This window comes from Nilaparvata lugens, chromosome 11, assembly GCF_014356525.2.
Source record: "Nilaparvata lugens isolate BPH chromosome 11, ASM1435652v1, whole genome shotgun sequence".
Taxonomy (NCBI): domain Eukaryota; kingdom Metazoa; phylum Arthropoda; class Insecta; order Hemiptera; family Delphacidae; genus Nilaparvata; species Nilaparvata lugens.
In genome coordinates, this window is record NC_052514.1 from 27,772,930 (window position 1) to 27,795,854 (window position 22,925).

Sequence of the window (22,925 nt, forward strand, 5' to 3'; positions counted from 1 at the left end):
CAAATCGAACTTTTAATTCAGTTGAATTAAATACTAGTTTATTTCAAAGAGGAGGCAATTCAAACGTTCAAATAGAGAATGCGATTGTAGTAGGATTTGCTAAAAGCTCCAACATAATTCAATTTTGATTTTGAAAACGGGTTTGTTCAATTTTGTTTTGTGAACGGGATTGTTGTTACAAAGAGGAAAACCATTTCAACTTGAATTTAGAGAATGGTATTGTGGCTGATTAGGGCCCGATTTTTAGTACTTATATATAATTCACCATTAATTCTACAGGTTTTTATGATTCATTAGATTCAGTCAGAGTCTTAGAAGAGTTGCCTTGATTATTCAGTGTTGTTTGAATAAAATTGTTAATGAATGATGACTTAATTATGTGGTGTGTAGAAGATGTGATGAAATGTTATGATTTGATGATATTTGATTTAACTTCGGGCGAAGAGATGACTTAATATTTCATACTCATGAGATTCCATTGAAAATTGACTGATTTTTTATATGTGTATTTCCATGGAATGTAGGAATGATGGTGAACTCAACAAATTTCCAAGAATTTTGTTATGTCAAACTCGTTTGCTGATTTGCTGAAAAAACTTAAAATTCCTATAATTATGAAAAACTCGAATTCCATGAATACACTCATTTAGTAAATATTGATGATATTACCATTGAAGCACCAGTTTTCAGTAAACTTGAGAGGCATTTGATTCAGTTACATATTCATGTTGGAAAAACTTTGTTAGAGGCATGTAATTCATTAACATATCCGTAGGATGCTGTACGAATTGAAGAAGTATCATTCTGGCTTTTTTGTGATTATTTTCAGGGTATGAATATCAATTACAAAATTGGAATGAATCTGAGATTCATTGTATTTTTCGAGTTTTCAATTTTTTTCATAGTTTATGAAGATATGTAGTTGATTAACATAAAAAAAATATTTTCTAGAAATCCAAACCATATTTTCCCCTTACTTTTTTCATTCAAAATATCTTTGGGCCTTTCTTCTCTGTAGTGTTTTATCTGCACATTTTCATTAAATATAAGAGTATTTCGAATTGAATTAATTTTAAATTACTGAGCTCCAATTTTCTATCAAGTCTACTGCTTCTCAATTTCTTCTCATTCAATGTTGAATTACGTAGTTTGCAACATTAAAAACATTTTTTATAGGAAATCGACCAATATTCTCGACATATTCCTGATTCCTAAACAAATTACCAGTAACAAAGAACAATCCATGAAACATGCTTGATAATGCTATGAAAATGAAATAATCATTTTTATACTTTCAAATAAAGGATACAATTTCCATTTAAATTCAAGGAATTGCAAGGTTGCATGATAATATGAAATATGAAAGAATCTTTCTTTATCTTCCCAAAAAAAAGCAGACGTGAAAGTATCAATTTATATAAAACATGCTTGATAATGTTATGAAGATGAAATAACTTGAATATCTTCCATTCAAAGAAATCATACAACAATTTTCATTCAAATTCAAGGAACTGGAGTTGCATGATAATGTGGAATATGAATGAACATGATCTTTTCTAAAAAAGAAGACGCAAAAGTATCAATTTATAAAACAATCTATCAAACATGCTTGAATATGAAAATGGAATTATCCAATGAAAATGAAAAGGGATGAACCTTCAAAAGCATACAACAATTTTCATTTGAATTCATGAAACTGGAGCAGTTGCATTATAATGTAAAATATGAAAGAATGAACGTGATCCTTGAAAAAAGGAGACATAAAAGTATCATTCGAATTACAGGAATCGGAGATGCGTGATAATGATGGAATGATGAAGCTTTTCATAGAAATAAACACAACCAACATTTTTTTATTACAGGAATCAGAGATGTTTGATAATAATTAAATAATATATTTTGTCCTAGAAATGAAAGTAGCCGATATTTTTATTTAAATCACAAGAACTAGAGTAGCCTACACTACTTAATTCAGTATTATGTGGTCACATACTGATGATGATATTGATATTGTGTGGTAGATCACCGTCTCGACGATGTTATCGGCTCTTGTGAACTGGATGCCCGATTACCGCCGCTATTCTTGTCAATAACGGATTACCGAGAAAACGATGAGCTGTGTTATTAATACAACATTTTCCATTATAAAATTCCAGTGTAATTCGGTGGAGGAGGCTGGCTGAGTCAGTGATAAAGTGCGCGCGTCTGTGCGTGTGAGTGTGTTTTTGGTGGAGGCAAGTCTCTTCTGTTGTTATTACACAACCTCGAAAACCTCATACATTCTTGCCGTGGCTCCCTAGATGCTTTTATCTAGCCTGGATATTAAATGCTACGACAGAGATCTTTGTTGGCATAAAGGCTTCCTCCTCTTCTCTCAGTTCTTCCTCTCTCTGTCACTCTCATACGCCCTTTCCCGCTCTCTATGCCTACGCCTCGTTTCTAGGTTCATAACTGATACCACAGTCGAGACTGTGCAAATATAGAGAAAAGAAATTGGTCGAGAAAAGTGTGAGGATAGAGTAAGTGAAAGTGTAGACAGGGAAGGTGATAGGAATGTTAGAGGGAAGAAAAGGGTGAGAAAGTGAGGGGTAGTGAAAGTGAAAGTGTGGTAAATTGTAGTGTATAAGGGATAGGAATGAAAGCGACAGAGGTAATGGAACGACAGAGAAAAATGGAAGAGTGGAGGAAGTGAATATCAAGATAAGAAAGGGGTTGTGAATGAATACAATATATTAATAGATGAGAGAAAGAAATTAAGTGAAGAAAGCTGGTGGATAGATACAGTGAAAGTTTAGAAGGAGGGGTTTTAAGTGTAGGAAGGAAAGAAGAATTGATTGAGGAAAGCAAAATTGACCGATGGAAATGATTAGTTTAGAAAGTGGAATTGCAAACATGAAAGTAGGGGTGGTGTGCAGAAGAAAGGAATTACGTAGAACGTAGGAGAGACATTTCAATAGAGGTTTATGGTTCAGGAAATATAGACAGTATAGAAAGGAAGGGACAGAGTTAGAAATTTGGTAATGTTCGAAGAAAAATATTAGTTTGAAGAAATTGAAAATTTGTAAGAGAAATTTATCAAGTAAAAAGAGGTGGAAACTGGAAATACAAGTAGAGTGGAGAAAATTTGAAGGGTAATCTGAAAGTTAATTGATAATTTATTGAAAATTAATGTGTGTATGGAGTGAGAATGCTATTTGTGCATTACAATAATTGAAAATTATTTTCATGGAGTGGAAATACTATTACAGTATTGCACGTAATCGTGGTACCTATAGTACCTATAGTACTACGTACCCGTATCTCCTTTCCAATTATTAGAATATAATAGCATACTCTATTGTCACTATTGTAAATAGCAATATTTATATCTCATTGATATAGACGTAGTCAATTAGAACAAATTACAGAAAAATCATATAGAAGTATACAATTTAAGTGAAGCAATATACACAAAGAAAATTAGTCCATATTATATGATTATTATATTATAATTTCAACAACTATTTTTCCATTTTTAATGAGACTCGCAACTCGAAACAAGTAGAGGTAATTTTGAGACGGCATCAAACAAGAGATTCATAAGTGCGCAACGCAATGGCTGACAGAACTTGCTGACAAACAAGAATAGACTGCTGCGGCCCGAACCGTTTGACAACTCGACCGCAGACCTCTGTGAGCGCCCCAAAACGCGCGCCCTCGGGCCAAACTCAAAACGCGCCCTTGTTTGACTTTTACTGTTGTTTCGAATAGCGCAACCGACAGAAGCGATGAGTCTCTTCCAGAATACAGTACTTCATTTCAAACTGACAGCATTGGGTTAATGGGAAGCATTCATGATATATATTTGCAAGGAATGCTGGAAGAAAGGAGTGAATATCACTGTAATATGTAACTGTGATCGGAGTTTGTCTGTTCATTACTCCCCTTCTCTCTTTCTAAAGTTTTTTCTCTCTCCCTCTCTCCTTCGGTATTAAACTGTTGTAACTTTGACTGGAGCTTCAATAATACATGATAGAGCTTCTTGATTTCCATTGTAATGAGGTTAGTATTATTGGTTTAAATGGGGTTATCTTATGTATGGTATTGAGCTGGTATTATAGGGTTGTGAGAATAATGAACTAATTGAAGTTAACTTAAACTTAATAAAATGAACTAGACATTATGATAACAATTTATAATGGGGGAATCGGTTGGTTTGCGAGAGGTTAAATTGATCTAACTCTAACTCATGATAAAGAAACTATAATTAAAAGAATAAACAAAACAAATAATATTTTGGAGATCTAAATAATCTATTCAATTGACATTGGAATTGAAAATGAAACTGAAAACTAAAATAAAATAAGGATAATTTTGAAATTTTAAAGTAATAATAATTACAGTAATAATGATTTATTATTAGTAATAATAATATTAAAATAATTACATGATTTGCCTTCAATGAATTGATGAATAATATATAATATAGTAACTCACTAAACCAGTCCTGAAGAAACTGTCTCGAAACAGAGGGGTAGAGCCGGGCCCGATTATCTGCTGTATATAGTTCTAGTAGATAGTCTGAATTTTTTTTTTTTTTTTTTGAAAAAAAATTGAAATTTAATTAATTATTCGGTATAAGATTTTTAATTTTTCATATGTTTTTTTTAGTGGTCCTTCAAAAGAATTAATTAAATTAGAAATACTAAAAAGTACTCCCGTCCTCGTAATCGACTGTCAAGCGGCATACATTTTTCAGTCCAATTTTACTTGTCATGAATTTTCACCGTCGTCGACACTTTTAATTTTTAAACAATGAGTACTCTCGGATTGTGAAAATGCATGTCAAATAATCGGCTACATTACACCATATATCTTTCTTAGAGGAAGCAATTCAATATCAAAGTTATCTCAGATGATGAGATCAACAACAATAATAATGAATATCTACAAAATAATTACTCCAAGTTGTCATAAATAAAATAGAATAATCAATCTATCGGTACTCTCTGATGATAATAATAGTCGTCATAATTAGCATGTCACTCCCCCCCCCCTTGGAGATCGCAGCTCAAGAACTGAGTGATGAAGCAGCTTCCAACATGAAAAGATACCAATGACAATAATTTCAAAATAATAAGTTGTTACTTTCACAATTATTGGATCCAATTTCGTTAAATTAACGCTAGGTAATTCTAGATTCTATTGTTTTAATCTATCCCATCTGGAATATTGATGCTGATTAAGTTGCGTCATGACATTCGTTCGAAGAGCTGATGGTCCTGAACTTATCAACTGAAACTGCTACCAGTTTTCAAAGTTTTCACTTTTCATACTTTTAAAGTAAGATTACATACTATCAGTATACTGTGTACTGTTATTGAAAAGTTTTTTCAGTTTTCAATACTAAATGTCTTTCAGTTATCAAGGGTTTTTCAATGTGAGAGTTTTCCCTTTCCAAATGTTCAATACTTTCACTAATATTTCTCTCAATACAATAAATGCAATCTGCCAAGGAGAGAATAGTAAGAAAGTTGCATACAATATTGCAGAATACGATGTAACTTGCGATGGAAAAAGTGCGGAATAGAGTTCAGTAATGTAAAAGGTTAAATCGGACATCTGCTGACAGAAGTCTTCTATTTCTATACAGTACTACAAGTTCGACGCTTCCTTTTCCTTTAATCCGTGTTAAAGAAGACTCGGAAAATCTTTTACACCCATTCCTCTTCCTCCTCATCCCACTCTGATCTTTTCTTTTTCCATTTCTCCTCCTCCTTCTTCTCCCCCTCACCCTCACATTCGTACGTGGGAAGCGGAAGTGACACATGTGTTGAACCACGCCCCGAAAATCTTTTACTCAATCAGTATCTTCTCCTCTCTCCCTCTTCATCTTCTTCTTTTTCTCTCTCAAGAAGTGAAAAATCAAAGATTTTCTTCTTTGCTGTCCGACTAAAAGCAAAGTCCGCTGAACGAAACACCGGGCTATGTCCGAGTCTTACTTGACAGATGTTCATCCGTTTTTAGGGTAGAGATATTTGATGCTAAATTTACTAAATTGATTTATCTAACTTACTGTACAAATACAGTAAGTAGTTTTTTGTGTGTAGCAACGGGCTAAGTCCAAGTCTTACAAGACAAATGTATGTTGTTTTAAATGTTGGAGATACTTGATACAAAATTTTGAACTAATAGAACAATTTAAAAACTTGTAGTACCCTTTTATTAAAAACTTTAAAATATTTCAACTACTAGTTTCGATCATTGGTCATTTTCAAGTTTTTAATAAAAGGGTACTACAAGTTTTTATAGTGTTTTCATTAATTTGAATAAAGTAGTCCATATAAGTGAAGTGATTTTAAAAAATGTTGAACATATGAACGAACTATTCTCATTCAAAAATTATTTGATCAATTGAACAGTGAATAGAAGAAATTTGTATATATTTTTAATTCTCTTGTATGCGATTTAGTTAGAAAACTATACTTTCCTGTTTGGATTAAAAAGTTGATATATCTTAAATATAGAATGGAACAAGATTGATGAAAAAGTAGTAAAATTTTACTGTTAATAGTGATTGATCAAGAGAAAGATGATAACATATTATGAGAATATGATGGGATTATTAATACACTGAATATCAAAAATAAATTGATTATTTAATCCAGCATTCCAGATAAATATCTTGAGTTAGTTGTAGGATTTATTAATCCAGAACTCTTATTTATTGACGAAATTTTGAATGAGGAAAATTTTAAAGGTTCGTCTACTTTCAGAATATTTTCTTCGCAAGAATATTAGAAATATAGCATCAGAACAGAGCAGCAGAGAAAAAGTTGCATCAAACAAAACAAAAAATGGAAAAAGTGTGCGTAAAGTTGAAAAAGACAGCGAATGTTATAGAATAGAGAGCTAGAACTATGTGCAGCTCATTCAAATCACGTCTGTGAGTTACGAGGCAGTAAATTTGCGCCTCTATACGCTTTTCCTTCCCCCTTCTCCATTTTCCGCCATTTTTTCTCACTAACCAGTCATCCCGCAAACGGAAAAATAATTATCGAACAGGTGGAAAAGCGAAAAGAGAGAGTGAGAGAAGTGCGATGGATGCCCGTGCCGTTTGTAACTGTTGGAAAACTTCGACTTTTCCCGGAAAAGGCTTTCACGAAACTATAAAGCCAACTTTTATTCACATAGCCTACTGAGCTGTGCTCCTTGTTCTCAATATGTGTGATCAAGTCTGCCAAAGGGAAGTGCTACTTTCTGCTTTGTTGAGGTTCTCTTTTTTATTTTGTAAAAATATCTGCCTCACTTTTACCTGAAATATTTAGCTTACCTTGCTAATATAATCATTTGAGTGCATTAAACTCCATTCCAATAATCATCCACTTCGTTGAGTCTCAGAACATTTACATTTCAATCTATCGATAACTACTATTTCTTTGTAAAAGAACTCGAAAAGAAAAGTGTTCTCAAGTTGGTCAATAATCTACATAATAATCTTCCAGCTTCCATACATCATATGCGTATCATCACGAAGTCAAGGGGTCTGTTGAGGTATACTGTTATCCCTCCTATTGACGCTGTCTTTTTGCTTCTTGTATACGATCATGAAGTGACAAAAAATACTTGAAAAAGTGATATAGGCGGTTGATAGTGAGCATCGAAGGGGGCCTAAATGGCCCACTAATGTTGTGGCCCCGGATAGGTTAGCCATCGCCCCCGGGCGGGAAATTTGAAAAATGTCCTCCATTTTCCGGTGCTCATCATCTCTATAGGGAGAACTGCCCTCCCAATCCTTAACTGCATTCTGATTTTCAATCAGGGAAAAGTAGCTCCAGGAACAATTTATTTGCTTCTTGTGCTGAAATAATTCCCATCCAAATAAGTTTCATACAGTATAGGTTTCGCTCTAGCTTTTACTTCATTCTTCTTGTGAAGTCTATGGATGGAAGGTGAACAATATCATTTTATTGTAAGTTCTATTACTTGATCACATACATTGTTTTATTAATCAACTCCTCTCAAGTAAATAAATTGATCAGTAAGTATGCAATATTGAGTGTAAGTAATTAAACTCAAGTATAAAAAATTAAGTAATTAAGTTGAAGTATAGAAAATTATAGTACCCCCGTATTTTCTTCTCATTGAGTACCTATGAAGTAATTGTTGAATGTAAGACTACTTGATTACATGCAAATTTAATGATTCTATTAATAAACGTTCTATAGTATAGAAATAGAATGTGATTCTATATGCTGAATAGTACCAGTACTGGAATATCCTTTAATTGTTAATTTATTAACTCTTTCATGATGTGTACTCGTATTATAATATACTGTAAGCTATTCTCAGTGAACGTTCCCGAAAAGTTGGTAGTTTCGTATGGCAGTGAATGCAGTTTTGTACTTTGAGGCCAGCGCTATTTATAAGGCAGCAGCCACTAGAGTGAAATTCACTGGTAACTGTCAGGATTGGTTGAACGTGGAACTTAGGTGTTATTTGTAAGGAATGCTGACAGGCTGTAGTGAGTCTCACTATAGTGAGTGGTGTCATTGGAACATGACAAACGTGGCTCAAATGAGAGGAGACAAGATTCGAGAAAGTTCATGGCCCGGTCATCTCGAATTCAAACGGTCCGCATTGGTTGCTATTCACAGGGGTAGCTGACAGTTTGAAGTCATCCCAACTCCTGTGAGATCCACCATAATCTGTCAGCTCTGCTTGAACGGGAAGGATCGATGTTATCTGTAGGGATTGCTGACATTTGAAAGTGAATTAGTAATGTGTGGCTATTTGTGGAAGGCGCTGTATAGGCAATACGCCATACACTCTTTAACTGACACCGCTATCGTGTCATCATTCCTTACAATTAACACCAATGCTTCCCCTTGGAGCAGTGCTGACAGTTTAACGTGAATCATACTCTAGCTGCTGCACTGCCCGTGACGTCATACGCGTGCTGCATTACACCCCCGCACTCACACTCACTAGCAATATCACTCTGAATTAATCTAATTCAATTTGGAGTTATAGTTCATGGAAAATGTTTATGGATTGATTGTGTTGAATTTGGAATATGGCAAGGTGAGTATGTGTATTGTGGTGAGTATGGAGTATAGATAGTTCTATCCCAATCATATTCATATGATCTGTAATTGTATCCTCAAATAAATGAATAAAGAGGGTGAAAGTGTTTTGAAATACAGTAAATTGATTTTGTGTTCTCGGAAGGAGATCATTCGAAACACTTATAATACGCCATCATAAACTTGATGCCTCTGTGTGATTTCATGTGAAATCGGTTTTTGTCTACCTTTTTCAAAAAGAAACAGAATTGTTCGAAATTGGGAAACTCATTTTGAATGACCACCATGTATATATTGATAAAAACAGTATATTATACAATGTATTAATATATGCTGCTTGAATAATATTACTGTAGCCTACTTGAACTTTGAAAATTGTTGAATCGGGAACAAATAGGAAAGTATACCAATATCATCTTAACTTTGAGGTTTGTTTATAATGTCTATTCTCCTCATGATTCCGTTGTTTCCTTCCGCTTATAGGTTAATATATCCTCCCTCAAATTAATTACATCAACCCACTTTTAGCTGCCAACGTTTTAAGAGGTTTGTTCGATGAGATAGGCTCGGCAAGGTATTTGCAGGCGTAGACAACTAGCAAAATCATGACGAAGCTCTTGTACCCTTACAAACAACCAACCACCGGGGGTATTATCAAACCCCCCCCCACCTCTCACAAAGCACCCCCAAAACTATGGCTCACCACCTGACCACAAAATGGCGGGAAGGGCGGGGGTCGGGGTGATGTTGTGGATTCCTTTGACTTGACTATTTACAAGAAACATGGAGGGGGGGCATAGAGTGAAGGATGAACATTCTAGCGACCCAGATACTGTAAAACAGCATCAAAGTTTGCTTCAGAGAATATTTCTCTGTGAAAAGGTGAAAGGAAATCAGGCTGATGAATGAACGAGCTAGACATTTTTCGAAGATTTTCGGATCCTGTAGATATTTCATTCATCCTCCTTTTATGAGGGGGGGAGTTTAAGGGGAGGTGCTCCGAGAGACGAATATTTTAATTAAAACACCATCTTTCTGACGATATTTCGTTTATTGCGGTGGAAGTTTTTAATCTAGCGAGAAAAAATATTTGTACAGCCGCCGGCTCTGCCTTTTTTTCTTACGGCATACTTTTCGAAAAGTTTGCAACTGTGAAAAACGCTTAGCATTGGTGATATTTCTGGCATTCTTTGGATTTTCTGGGAATACGGACGGAAGAGGTGGGCGGTTCGAAAGAAATTATTTCTTGTATCAATCCCAACTCGAACAAACTTCTTTTTGATAGTAAATCGGGTTGTATCTTTTCTAATCATTCATATCCTTATAAATTCAATGATTAATTGCAAACATCACATCCATATTATGACAATTATTATTCATCTGTTAAAACCATATTTCATTTTTTAATTATTATTTTTGGACTAACTATTATTATTCAATAATCTTCTCATTCCGAGTTTTAAAATTTTATGAACCTTCAATCAACTGTCTGTGTAAGTTGAAAAACTCTGCATTATCTTATTTTGTATTAAATTACTCTAAAAAATATTGCTTCGAAAATACTTTTTCCATAAATATTCAAATAAATGTTTTAATCTTGTCTCAATTAAAATACAATGAATCGTTTAATCTAGAAAGAAGCTGCATATTGTTATACAATTCAAATTGTAATCCTCATGTTTGCAATTCTCACTTGACGTTTATAATGGAAGAACCACTAGTAACGAGTCACCAACTTAATCCACTCTTCGTTTCATATGAAATAAGGGATAATAAAAGTAAAATATAGTGATATTCATTTTGTAGGTAGGCCTACTTCATGGCACTCATCTTTGATGGTAGCCTAATTGTTCAGTGAAGCGTCATTTCAGAAGAGGATGAGACAAATTGAAACGATTCATCATACAATAGCTACATCACTTCACTCAATAAATAATATTTGCAATAAATTCACTCATACAAAATTTTCGACTGAGTTCAAGGAAAGATGATGAAAATAACGTTTTACTTATTATTTATTTGATGGAAAATATGAAAATTGAAATAGAAAACAATCCTTGAAAGATAAAAAGCAAAAGAAAAGATCGAAAATCTTCTAGTTAATGTCAACTTTGAGAAGATAAATATAAAACTAGTTCCTGGAAAGCATTTGTTACGATCTTATGGTCTGGTTGCACAAAAGCCTGTTGAATTTTAACTATGATTAAATTTCTCTAGAATCAATCAGAGAAGATTTTTCGGAGAAGAAGGCTTCTCTGATTCGTTCTCGTGACATTTAATCGGGATTACAAGATAACACACTTTTGTGCTACCGGGTCTAGGTGTATTAAATTTGAAAATAAATCGTCAGTGTTTAATTACTTCATACTTTTTCCTAGATAATTTTTGAACATTCATTTCCTCCATGATTCTATGAGCACAATTCATGAATATTGAGTTTGACTATATTATTCATTCGTATGATTCTTTTTAGACAAGATATGCACAAATTCAATATCGAATTCGAACAGTTATTTCCTCTATGATTTTATGCAGACAATTCGTGTTACCGCTTCATATCGGTATCCACACCAAAGACGAAAATTCAATTTTTGCATGATAGACTGAGGCGTCGTGTCTGAGCTAATGCATACCATTAAATCCACTGCGTGGGAGAACGCCACAGTGTGTGGCAACCAAAATGCCTAAAAGAAATGAAACCACTCTGTTTCTCTTTTGCCTTTCGCGGTTCCTTTATCACAAGTTCAACTCTCACTCTCTCACACACACTCTCTCTTTCTCTCTCTCGGTCGTGTTCTTCACTGCTGCATTTCTTCTCCGGAAAATTGAAGACTTGGGCGTCCCAGTTTTAAGTAGACGTGAGCAGACTTCCCAATGCATTAACGTCGGCAAATACCGCCATTATTATTGGTAGATAAAGTTTACGCTTTTCGCCATACGTGAACTAGGTTGGTGACGAAAAACTTGCCATTCACTTGAAATTGTCAGCAATGCTAATATTCAACACAAATCCCCCACATCCAACGAATGCTGACAGTCTTTAGTGATCTCACTGTAGTTTTAATTCCTTTAAACTGTCAGTAACCTTCACAAACAACATCAATGCTCCCCATTCAACCAATGCTGACAGCACAAAGTGAATCTCAGTATAGTGCCGTGTGAAAACTCGGTAACGAAGCAAGACAACTAGAACAACTTAATATGTAACACTTGTTCGTTCATGGAAGGTGGCTTCTCAATTAGTGATTTGTGTCATTTTGTAATTTGCTGCTGACATCTCTTGTTGAAAGTTGGTCGAAAGCTTCAACTAAACTGAAAAAGAAGGGTCTTCTAGAAAAAGAGACATTCGAAGTAACTTGGAGAAATCTATTAGGCTTGACTAAATATCACGTCCTGATAGGTGGAGGAAACTCAGCCAAAGCAGGGTTATCGTCAAGAATCAAATAAATATGTAGCTGAAGATTTCAAGTTATTCATAAGTTTACTTACTAACTCCATCTCCTGAGCTCAGAATATAATATGAAGATTTCCTTGCACAAAACAAAAGTGATGGCGTTTCTGGGGAAGTCTCCCATACGCTCTAAAATAGTTCTCAACAACAGAATACTGGAACAGGTATCACATTTCAAATATTTGGGATGTGATATTACATACGAGGAATACCATGACTTGAATACAAAAATTAACAGATTCCAGTACATATGCTTATGCGAACCAGTACTATTAACAGAACTCTCAAAAATAAAGCCCGAAAAGAGACGAAGCTCAAATTTTATAAAGTAATTGCCGTCCCTACACTTTTGTTTGGCTCTAATACCTGGGTACCAAAGAGGAGGGAGTGGAGCAGGTCACAGGCGGCCGAAATGAGATTTTTAAGGTTAGTGAAGGGATACACCGTTGAGGACAGGCTTTATAATATCGATATCCGTAGAGAGCTCAATGTGATCTCCATACCTCGACGAGTAGACGAGAATCGACAACAGTGGAGAAAACATGTTGAGAGAATGGGAAACGGAAGAATCCCCAAAGCTGTCATTGCTTACACGCCAGAAGGGAGAAGTATTGGCAGATCGTAATAAGATAACATCAATGCAAAAAATAAAACATGCAGAACGGTTAATATTTCAATAGATTAGGAACATCATTACTCGATCTGGCTCTCAACTCTTGATTACACCATCCAGTTTGTTCCTGAACTATGAAAACAATACATAACATTTATTTATTTATTTAGTTCACAGTTACAATAAATTTATGAACAAAACAAAATACATAATAACTCCATGCATGGGCCGAAGCCTGTGTGCAGGAATGAGTTGCAACATCACTTGACATCATTATTAGATGTCAGTTGATACACTTGAAGAAGTGACACACACACACACAAGGAATTTTACCATACTATCTTGTATTGGAACTATTTCATTGTATTTTGTACTGTGCATGTATTGGAACCTTAGACCAGTTATAGAATAGACACGGCCCATTGTATATTCATACTGAAAGTCGATGAAGCCAACATCTACTGCCAAATGCACCCATCTTGACGTCACAACAGTGACGTCACGCATCGTATGGAAAACTTTCAGATTGTGTCTATTTCAGATTCATGGTGTATTTAGTTTATTTCTAGCTACGGGCAAAAACGATATCGGTTAAGTTATAATGTGTTATGTGATATCGGCTTCAAAGTTATAATGTGTTTTTAAAATAATAAGGTACGGTAGCCTACAAAACTCATTTATTGTCATGCTGCAATGAGTTCACTTACATCATAACCAAGGATAATATTACAGTTACAACTTACAATATTTATGTGTATAAATTTCAACTTACGCATGAAAAGATAGAGACGTTGTTTCAATAGAGAAGTTTAATTAATCCGAATAAAACTCATCAATTAGTTGACCGACGTTACCATAACTTACAACTGACCCTTTGAGCGGAGTATCACTAGTTTGTTGAATTTATAGTATTCTGTTGCTACATTCTTGTTCGAATAAGTAGTACATTTGTAGATTTATGCGTTCAATTGATTAAATTTGTGCCTCGAAGACCCTCGGTGGTCGTCCACTGTGCTTGTTTATTGCACAATAATATTCTCAGACTTCTTCAAGAAGTTCTTCTGGATCGAATAAAAATTCCAGTTGTCAGTCAGAAGGAAGGAAGGGTAGTAGTATGGTATGGTGTGCGCTACATTACTTGGTGAAGTGGGACGATTGAAAAAAGGACACGAAGGAGGAGGAGGAGAAGAAGAAGGAGAAGAAGAAATAGGCGTCAAGAAGTGTCCAACCGCTGGAGCAATGCTGTGGAATTCTAGGATTGTGGATGAAAGTCGACATTCGCTGGACGTTTCCCAGACCTCTCCCCAAGTCCAACTTAACTCAGTATGTAGCCTTCTGTCAGTGTTTTATGGGCAAGGATAAGAATTGCACATCTCATGAATGCTGCTGCTGCTACCAGCAACCAATAAGCAACGACATGAATCTCCTGCCAGCCTCATACTATGTTAATGGATTAGCCATTAGCCGACTCACTTAATTGATCCGTAACAAATAGTCTAGTTGAAAAAGTAAATAAATTTGTCGTTTAGTGAACTTGTTGTCGGAAAGATGAGGTTTTTATTGGATGACAATAATTGTGGTTAGTTCTTAATTTGACTTGCGGAGTCCTGGTGGTCTAAGAATCTACTAGTTTCATACTACTAAGTATCTTAGCTAGACATGTAAAGCGCAAGATAAATGTTTTGATGCTCCACGCCTAGAATACATCCCATCTTGAAAAAATAAATATTTCACTAATTCATAAATACATATTATAATTTTTTTGTTATCTCTATTCTCGAAATAATTGAGTTCAAGCCCTTCATTGCCCATTTACTTGTCGTGATGTCGAGAAAAACCAATGAAGTCGTAGCATTCCTGTACAAAAGATGATAGAGATAGATGGAGGTTTCTCAAGGAATCAAGAAAAACATTCGTTGTATCCAGAGTATTCTTTTAAGTCTATAGAAGGGTATTATTAGTACAAGAATTATTTTTACATTGGGGTTTTACGAGTATATTCATGATTTTTGATAATTAGCACTTTGTGTGTTGTATATGTGGTAGGTTTAATAAAAGATTTAGCACATTTAGGTGCTAAATAAGAAACCAATTACTAAATACTAAGTATTAAATTCACCTCATATTACATAAAATCATTAACTTATTTATTTTGTCACTTTCAATTGGCAATCAAAGAAAACTGTCTACACAGATCTATTAACCAAAGTAGTACCTCAATTTTTCAATGAATGAGTGTTTGCCACATCTATCATAATTTATAATAAAAAAATTGTTTATGATTTACATAGACATATTACTACGACCTATTATCAAGACCTTTATTACATAGACCTGTAATAACCTATATCATAATAGCTCCGGACTTGTTCTGACAAGTTGATCCCCAGGCTTTCGTTGCTGGGGCTCGCGGAGATTGAAGAAAGCCAATTTCTCAATTATTACATAATTACTTTTTGATAGGCTGGTTTCTCAAATATCTGGCGACAACACAGCTGTTAGACTAATGGTATATATTGCAATTTATAGTAGGCTCTTGTTGCTGTGAAAAAGGTAAATCAGTCTAGAGACCACGAGACTCATGATACCACGACTTGCATATATATTCCTTTTGTGAAGCTCTCTTGATTCAGTCTGAGATAATCAGACCAAGCGAATGCAATCTACCGTTTCATGAGTGGAAGATAGTTTACAACAATCTTCAACTATTGATCTCACGAACTGATTATTGTAAGTTGGTGCTGGTGCTCTCGAAGAAGCTGATGCCTCGAGCACGGCCAGCTGAGCAGCTGATGTCTGCAGAAACAGACAGAGCGTCTGCCTCGCGTCTGTGTGTTATCGGTGGTCTGGTCGGAGGCGGCATTGGAGGTGGCGCTTCACCACGGCCGCCTCTCAAAGCCGCCGCCTCCAGCCTGCACTTATCGATCGCCTCCTCCTTCTCCTCCTCATCCTCCTCCTCCTCCTGCTCTTGGCGCGCGCACACCTTTGATTTCTGGTCTGCGGCATTGTCTGCCCTTTCTGTCTAGCACCGGCTATGACGATGCTCTGTTTTGACGGCCGTCCTCTCTTCATCCTGCTCCGACTCCTCATCCTCTTCCTCCTCATATCCTCCTCCTTCTCCTCTTCCACCTCTTGCTCCTCATCCTGCTTTTCTCATACTCCTCCAACTCCTCATCCTGCTTCTCATCCTCTTCCACCTCCTCATCCTTTTCTTGCCCTCCTCACGTGTCTCCTCTCAGTTCCCCTTCACTTCTCTGTTGCCTTCCACTTTTTCCTCCCCTATGTTTTTCACAGCTATCCTTATCATTTACTTGTTTCTCCCTTCTTACTCCTTATCGCTTTCATCTGCTCCTCATCCTTCTCTCGTTCTCACGTGGCTATCAGTTTTCCTTCCTTCTTGCTTCTCATCCTCTTCTTCTGCTCCTCATCTTTTTTCTTCCGTTATCTCGTTCTCTCCACTTTTGCCTTCTCCATTCTCCCTACAAAGTTCCTCGCGGAACATTTTTCCTCCAACATCATCTTCCTTCCTTCTGCCTGTTTATCTCTTTTATTTCCTCATTTTCTCAGCTCTCCTTTTTCATCCTTCTGTTCCCTCTTGACTTCCTCCTCAATATTCCTCAGAGCTTCCATCATCGTCTTTTCTTTCTTCCTGAAGTACTTTGCTGCTATTTTCCCATATATAATATTTTTTTCTCTATCATCTCTACTTCTCTCTTTCTCACGTGTTTCTCAGCCCTCATTTTCCACCCTCCTATTCACTGCTTCCCGCACTGCATCATCATCTTGTGCTTCACAGTTCCTCTCTCCGTACCTCTCCTTTTCCCCTTTCAACTCTTTCTCCCCTGTATCCTCCTCTTTTCTCTTGCTCTTTTTCCTGATATTCTTCGTATTTTCTACTAATTATCTTCTTGTTTTGTTTCTCATCTTGTATCCTGCTATTGGCTCTTGCCCATTTCTCTCTTTTCTTCCATTCTCCTTCTAATTCTCTTCTCCTCGTTTTGTTTTACATGGCTCTTCTCTTCCATATCTTTCTATTTCTCTTATGACATTCATCTCTTTTTTCATTTCTCTTTTACTCAAGTGTGTCTTGCCTCTTTCCTGACAATATCCTTCTTCTTATTCTCCTTCTTTTTATTCTCATGAACTTTCAAGTTGTACAACATCTAATGTCTGTCATTCTCCTTTTTTCTTCTCCTACTTTTCACTTGGATATTTCAATTCTCTCCTCTCCTTCATTTCTTGTTTTACATCTCTCCTCCACTTTCAGTTTCTTCGCTACCATTTTTCTCCTGCTACTTTTATCGTTATCACGTGGCTCCTAGCACTCTTCTTCCTCTCCTCCTCCACCTTCTCCTCTTCCCATCCCTCTTTCTCCTCCTCATCTTCCTATTCCTCTATCTCCTCCTCCTCTTCCTTTCCTCCTCATCCTCTAGTAGCTACTAGCTCTCTCATCCTGCTACCAGCTCATCTCTGTCTCCCATATTTTGCTCAGCTTGGCATGCTCTTTCCTCCTGATCTTACTTCTTAGATGCTCTCTTGTTTTGCGGCTCTAATGCTCTTATTTACCAATGCAGCACTGGCTCTAGCGTCAACAAAGCTGGCGCGATTTGAATAGATTTATGTTGATGAATGTCTGTTTGTTTGCATTTTGCATTCTGCTATCTGCTATTTTCCTAGATGGGTCTGTAAAGGTGGGAATAGTTGGTGAACTTGATAGCTATCGGAAATGTTTTCTCATAATTTCTCAGATGTTTACTCAAAGTTTAATATAAAAGTGTCTTTGTAGTTTCACTTTTGTTTCTATTACTCAAAACAAGACCTTTGATTTACTGTAACTCTTTCTCTAAACTGTCAGTGTATTGTACAAACCTTTCAGTAGATATCAATTTTCTTTTTTTATTTATTCGAATTTTTATGGCTAGACTTGAACAATTCTATTAAAAAATCCATTTCAAATATGTGTTTATTGATATTAGTTACTTAAGCCATATTTGTTTAATTGATATGGTTGAGATAAAATCATCCAGATTTTCCCATATTTAAAAAAATAGATCGATTCATTCATTCATCCATTTTTAATAATCAAATAGAACTAACAATAATTATCGGAACGTCAGTCTTTCGTTATTGCCACTAAAACGTCAAGTGTAGGAAAATCTTTTTTTTTTTGTTAGTATTAGATTCAACAGAATGAGTTGATCTTTTCAATCAATATTCAAATGAATTTCTGATCTGCTGAGAATCCATTGGTTCTTATTTTGGTATTCACCCATTGGATGACTGCAAAAGACTGTATTCTCACATAGGAAGCAATATACTAGTTAATGTCCAGTAGAACATTAATTCGTTAGAAAGCAGGACTATAGGAATTCGAAAAAGTATTTTGAAAAATGTTTCCCAATTTAGTTATGATGGGTGGAAAGTAAGCGATGGCGATGTCTTTTGGGAATTACTGTTTAGACTGCAGCGCTAGTTTAGTAATTGATAAAACAGCGACGATCTGAGAGTTCAAATTCAAATTTTATAAGACATAATATAGTACAAATAAATTTCCAGTATTTTTTTATTGCGAATGATGCCCACATGAGCTTTTTGCGTGTGCGTGGGTAATAGAAAGTGCGTAGGCAAATAATTGATGAGATGATCAAACGTCCATGCCATCGGCGGGATCCGAACCCACGAACCAGGCGGTGCTAGCAGACCGAAGTTTGTAACGCTCCTTACCTACTAGACCAACCCGGCCGGCAATTTCATTTTCATTTTTTGTATATCAATAAATCGAATAGCTATTTAGTTTTTTTATAAAATATAATTACAGTACCCTTTTTTCGAAATTAATAAAATAATAGTTGAAAATACAAATTTTAACAACTAGCTCCAGTGATCCTTACCATCTTCAGGTTTTAAAAAACCTTTCAAAAAAGGGTTTCATAATTTTCTATTTTATAAATAAAAATAAGTAGCCCTGAATTCATACATTTTAGTTATATTTTATTTATTTACAATGAATATCACACTGATGTAATAACATTGGTAGATAAAATAATAAGGTAGTCCTTGTGCTATTTTTCTTCCAAATTTATAGGTGACAAAGTCCAAGATAAGGTTAGACTTCCACGTGTACAATTTTTATAAAATTGTAGTTCAAAATAAACATGAAAACTATAAATTTTGAATTTAGATGACTTGAATTAATAAATTGATTAGAAATATTCCACTCAATTACCTCTTGTAACGAATAATATTGAGTTAAGAAAATTTGGAACCATTGAAGAAACACAAACTTGTAAACACTATGGTTATCTTAAAGTTATATTGTTATTTTTAATATTCGTCACTTTCAAGTTAGTTGCTGGAAGAAGTAGTAGTCCTGGTGAGAACTGCCTATTTTTGTATTAATTTGACTCTCTATTAGATCTAAGCCTATATTAGAAAAAAATGCTTATTAGTCTTTTCAGACTAGATTGCAATGTATATATTAAATAATAAATCTAATAATATGATGTAATGTATTCTGTTGCAGGTGTACTATGCGAAGAAGAAGCGACGCGCGCAGCAGACGCTGCAGGGGGATGACAGCGCGGGGGGTGGACAGCACAAGAAGGAGAGGAAGGTGTACAATGATGGCTATGACGATGACAACCATGACTACATCATCAAGAACGGAGAGAAGTTCCTCGACCGGTACGAGATCGACTCGCTCATCGGCAAGGGATCCTTCGGACAGGTAAGCACCCTCATCACCACTGTAAGATTATAATTTTGAATAGTTATCAAAATCATAGAATTAAAAGAAATTATAGGTCTCAAGCAAACAGCTGTATTGCTATCGCTAGATACGATGTCAACAAACTCAAGATTAGATAATAACGGTTATCCAGGCTACAGTTTTGAACAGCCAAATAGAAAGGAATATTATTGCTATTTATTTAATAATATAAAATAATAATTTTTGAGGTTAGGTTCTTTGGTACTCACTAGTCGGCGACCTAAATAATTGGTCGAGCCGTATAAATTGAGAATTAGCCAAACACCTGTGGCAAATTTAGTTGCATACAAATAGCATTTGCTTAAACTACGATCAGAGGGTTAGTAACAAGCATGGCATGTCAATGTAAAAGAAAAAGCGTTTCAGAAAATACAAAAAATTTATTATGTCATACGAGCATGAACAAAACGTATAAAATAAATAAAAATATTAAGGAAATGGGATGTACCTTTACTCAGCGCATGAATACATTTGTAATTTTAGGATATGCCAATCAGAATACAGTAATTGACCGGCGGTAAAAGCGAATTAATTCAAAATATACATGTATTTATTATATAAACGATAAGAATTTGTAAACTATGCAGTACCCAGATTTATGTAACAGATATAAACCAAATATTTAAAACAATAATATTCGCTCTTTATGCGGTAACCTAGCAGATTAGCATGGACTATATTTTGACAATTTGAATCACATCTTTGCGTAGTAGTGAGGCTAGTGAGAGCACCAATCAGAGTGGATATTTAAATTATATGCAAATTCAAAAATACGGAAGTATGGTTGTGAAAAGAATAGGGTAGGTCCAAGCCCACTTGCTTGCTAGAGGTCACCGGGAACAGCCACCAATTTATAGAGCACAAGACTAGATCCCTTTTTAATATTTGCACATTTAAGTATCCAAAGTTAATATTTAGAAATTAATTGTATAAGACTCAGTGAAGTTGTATTATAACAGGAGTCATTAATATTAAACAATCCCCTAGAAGAAAACGACAGCAGCCCACCAGGAAGGCCTAGGACATCGAAACTAATCCGGAGTGCCATCAAAATTGTGAATTTCGACACGTGAGTTCATTTAAGAAATTATTTGAGAGGGCCCTCAGTGCTTCGAATTATCATAATCTATAAAAGCTAGCTCGTCGAAAGGTTGTTTAAAAATATTAAAAATAATATCAACTCTTGCGCAAGTATTAAATGTAAAGGGAATAATTTTTAAGGTTTATGAGATTAACTGTTGAATATGCACGGAGGGAAATTTATTAATATTCGATTTATTATAATTTTATGCTCACTCATATATCTTTGGTTAGTAAATTATTAGATTTTTGCAAAGCTCACGTTCATAAGAAATTGATTTATCTAATTTTCACCAGAGGCCGAACCCATGCCCTGAGAAATATACATATATTCTGAGATTTATATTTTATTTTTAATCTTTTATATTAATTTGGAAAGAAGATTTATAAAGTTTTATTCGACAAGCAACAGCAAGTCGATAACTGAGCTATATAATTTGAAAGTATATATATACTTGCTGATTAAAGAAGCACATGGTAATAATTCGTGCTAAGAAACAAAGTTGTGAGCTATCTGTGATATTTTTTGATATATATTTATTCTCATATTATTTTTATATTTGTTGCTCTATATTTTTTATTTATTGCTCGTTGATTTTTCATGTAATTATATTATTTTTGTGTTTATTGAATGGTGTACCCTTCATTTATTACCCTATCTCCGTGCATGACCAATCTTGTTATATTCTATTTCATTGTTACTGTTGACATATTATTGAAATTATCAACCAACTGTATTCTTCAACGAATAAGTTGGATCAATCAGCGATATACAGCAGTGATTGTTATATCTTTGGAAATAATACGTTCCCGAGATTTATTTAAATTATCCAGGACCAGCACCTCTGTTTTGAAGAAACTCAAAGATCATAGTATTAAGTTGCAGCAGCAATATAAATTAATAGAATCTATAAGGTATTCTGATAGAGTGTCGCCTTTGATTCCGCTCGGTATCATTTTTCATTGCTGACCACTTTGGTGAATGGTGGCGGGTGGCATTGGTGGCGATACCGCATTGTCTAGTACGATAATCAGAGCCCTTATATCTGTCTACCTCTACTGCATCTATATTTGTGGAGTCTATCGAATCAGTCACAAAAATTGTGAACTGTTAAAGCGGCCGACGTTTGCAGCCAGCGAAAGCAGAGAATCGTTTGAGCTCCTAGGAGAGCTGGTAAGAAACTGGTACTATTGTTCTTTCAGAGTCACGAAAAATACTTTATATATTCAAAAATCTTTGCTCTACCGACTGCGGCCAAGCAGGGCACATGTTATAGAAAAAAAATAACGTTACACCACCTACCACCTTCCACTTCTACAGAACTAGCTAACTCTGTTGCCCGTATGACATACGGTATTGAGTGCCATAGCAACAAACTTTCAATAGTGTTGTTATTGATCAAAAACGTTTGTCAGTTCACTTTTTACTATTTAACTAAATTTTGTATTTTGTTATGTATAAAGTTTTCTCATATTGTAAAATAAATATGATTCATAGGAATCTGTATTAATAATTATTATCCATATATTTATCATCATGACACCCAGAATGTCCTCCGATTGGCTGAGAATCAGAGTGCTGGTGAGTAGAACCAGTGAGAGGATATTCTGGGTGTCGTGACGATGAATGTCGGCAGACAATCGGTAAGAACTAAACCTGAAAATTTTACTGAATTACCAACAGTTATTGACAATAAAAAGAATTCGATACTGAATACTCACAAATTTTAACTTCGAAAAGATATTTGATTGACGTAGAAGGTTTAACTCAAATAAACTTTTAAAATATCGTTCCAAGATCAACTAACCGAGTCTCTATCTACTCTTATATTTATTCAGGAATATCTCATTGGGTTGGCATTCGAGAATCTGCTAATAATAAGCCTGATGGAGACAGAGAAAACTAAAGCTGTTACGGCCTCAGTACCTGTTGATAATTTGCAAAAG

General features: G+C 35.1%; 1 protein-coding gene and 1 long non-coding RNA gene across 4 annotated transcripts in view; one reads left to right on the plus strand and one right to left on the minus strand.

The window, feature by feature from the left end:
* LOC111048296 (serine/threonine-protein kinase minibrain) overlaps positions 1-22,925 on the plus strand; it is a 159,875-nt gene that overhangs the window by 109,461 nt on the left and 27,489 nt on the right. For all 3 annotated transcript variants that reach the window (XR_002605893.2, XR_002605895.2, XM_022334171.2), the window contains exon 3: positions 19,653-19,856. Coding sequence is in view for 1 of the 3 variants with exons in the window: in XM_022334171.2 (XP_022189863.1) it covers positions 19,653-19,856 (204 nt within the window). In the remaining 2 variants the exon portion in view is untranslated. The remainder of the gene's footprint in view (positions 1-19,652; positions 19,857-22,925) is intronic.
* Positions 1-22,925, minus strand: part of LOC120353610 — a 91,881-nt gene that overhangs the window by 9,981 nt on the left and 58,975 nt on the right. The window lies entirely within an intron of this gene.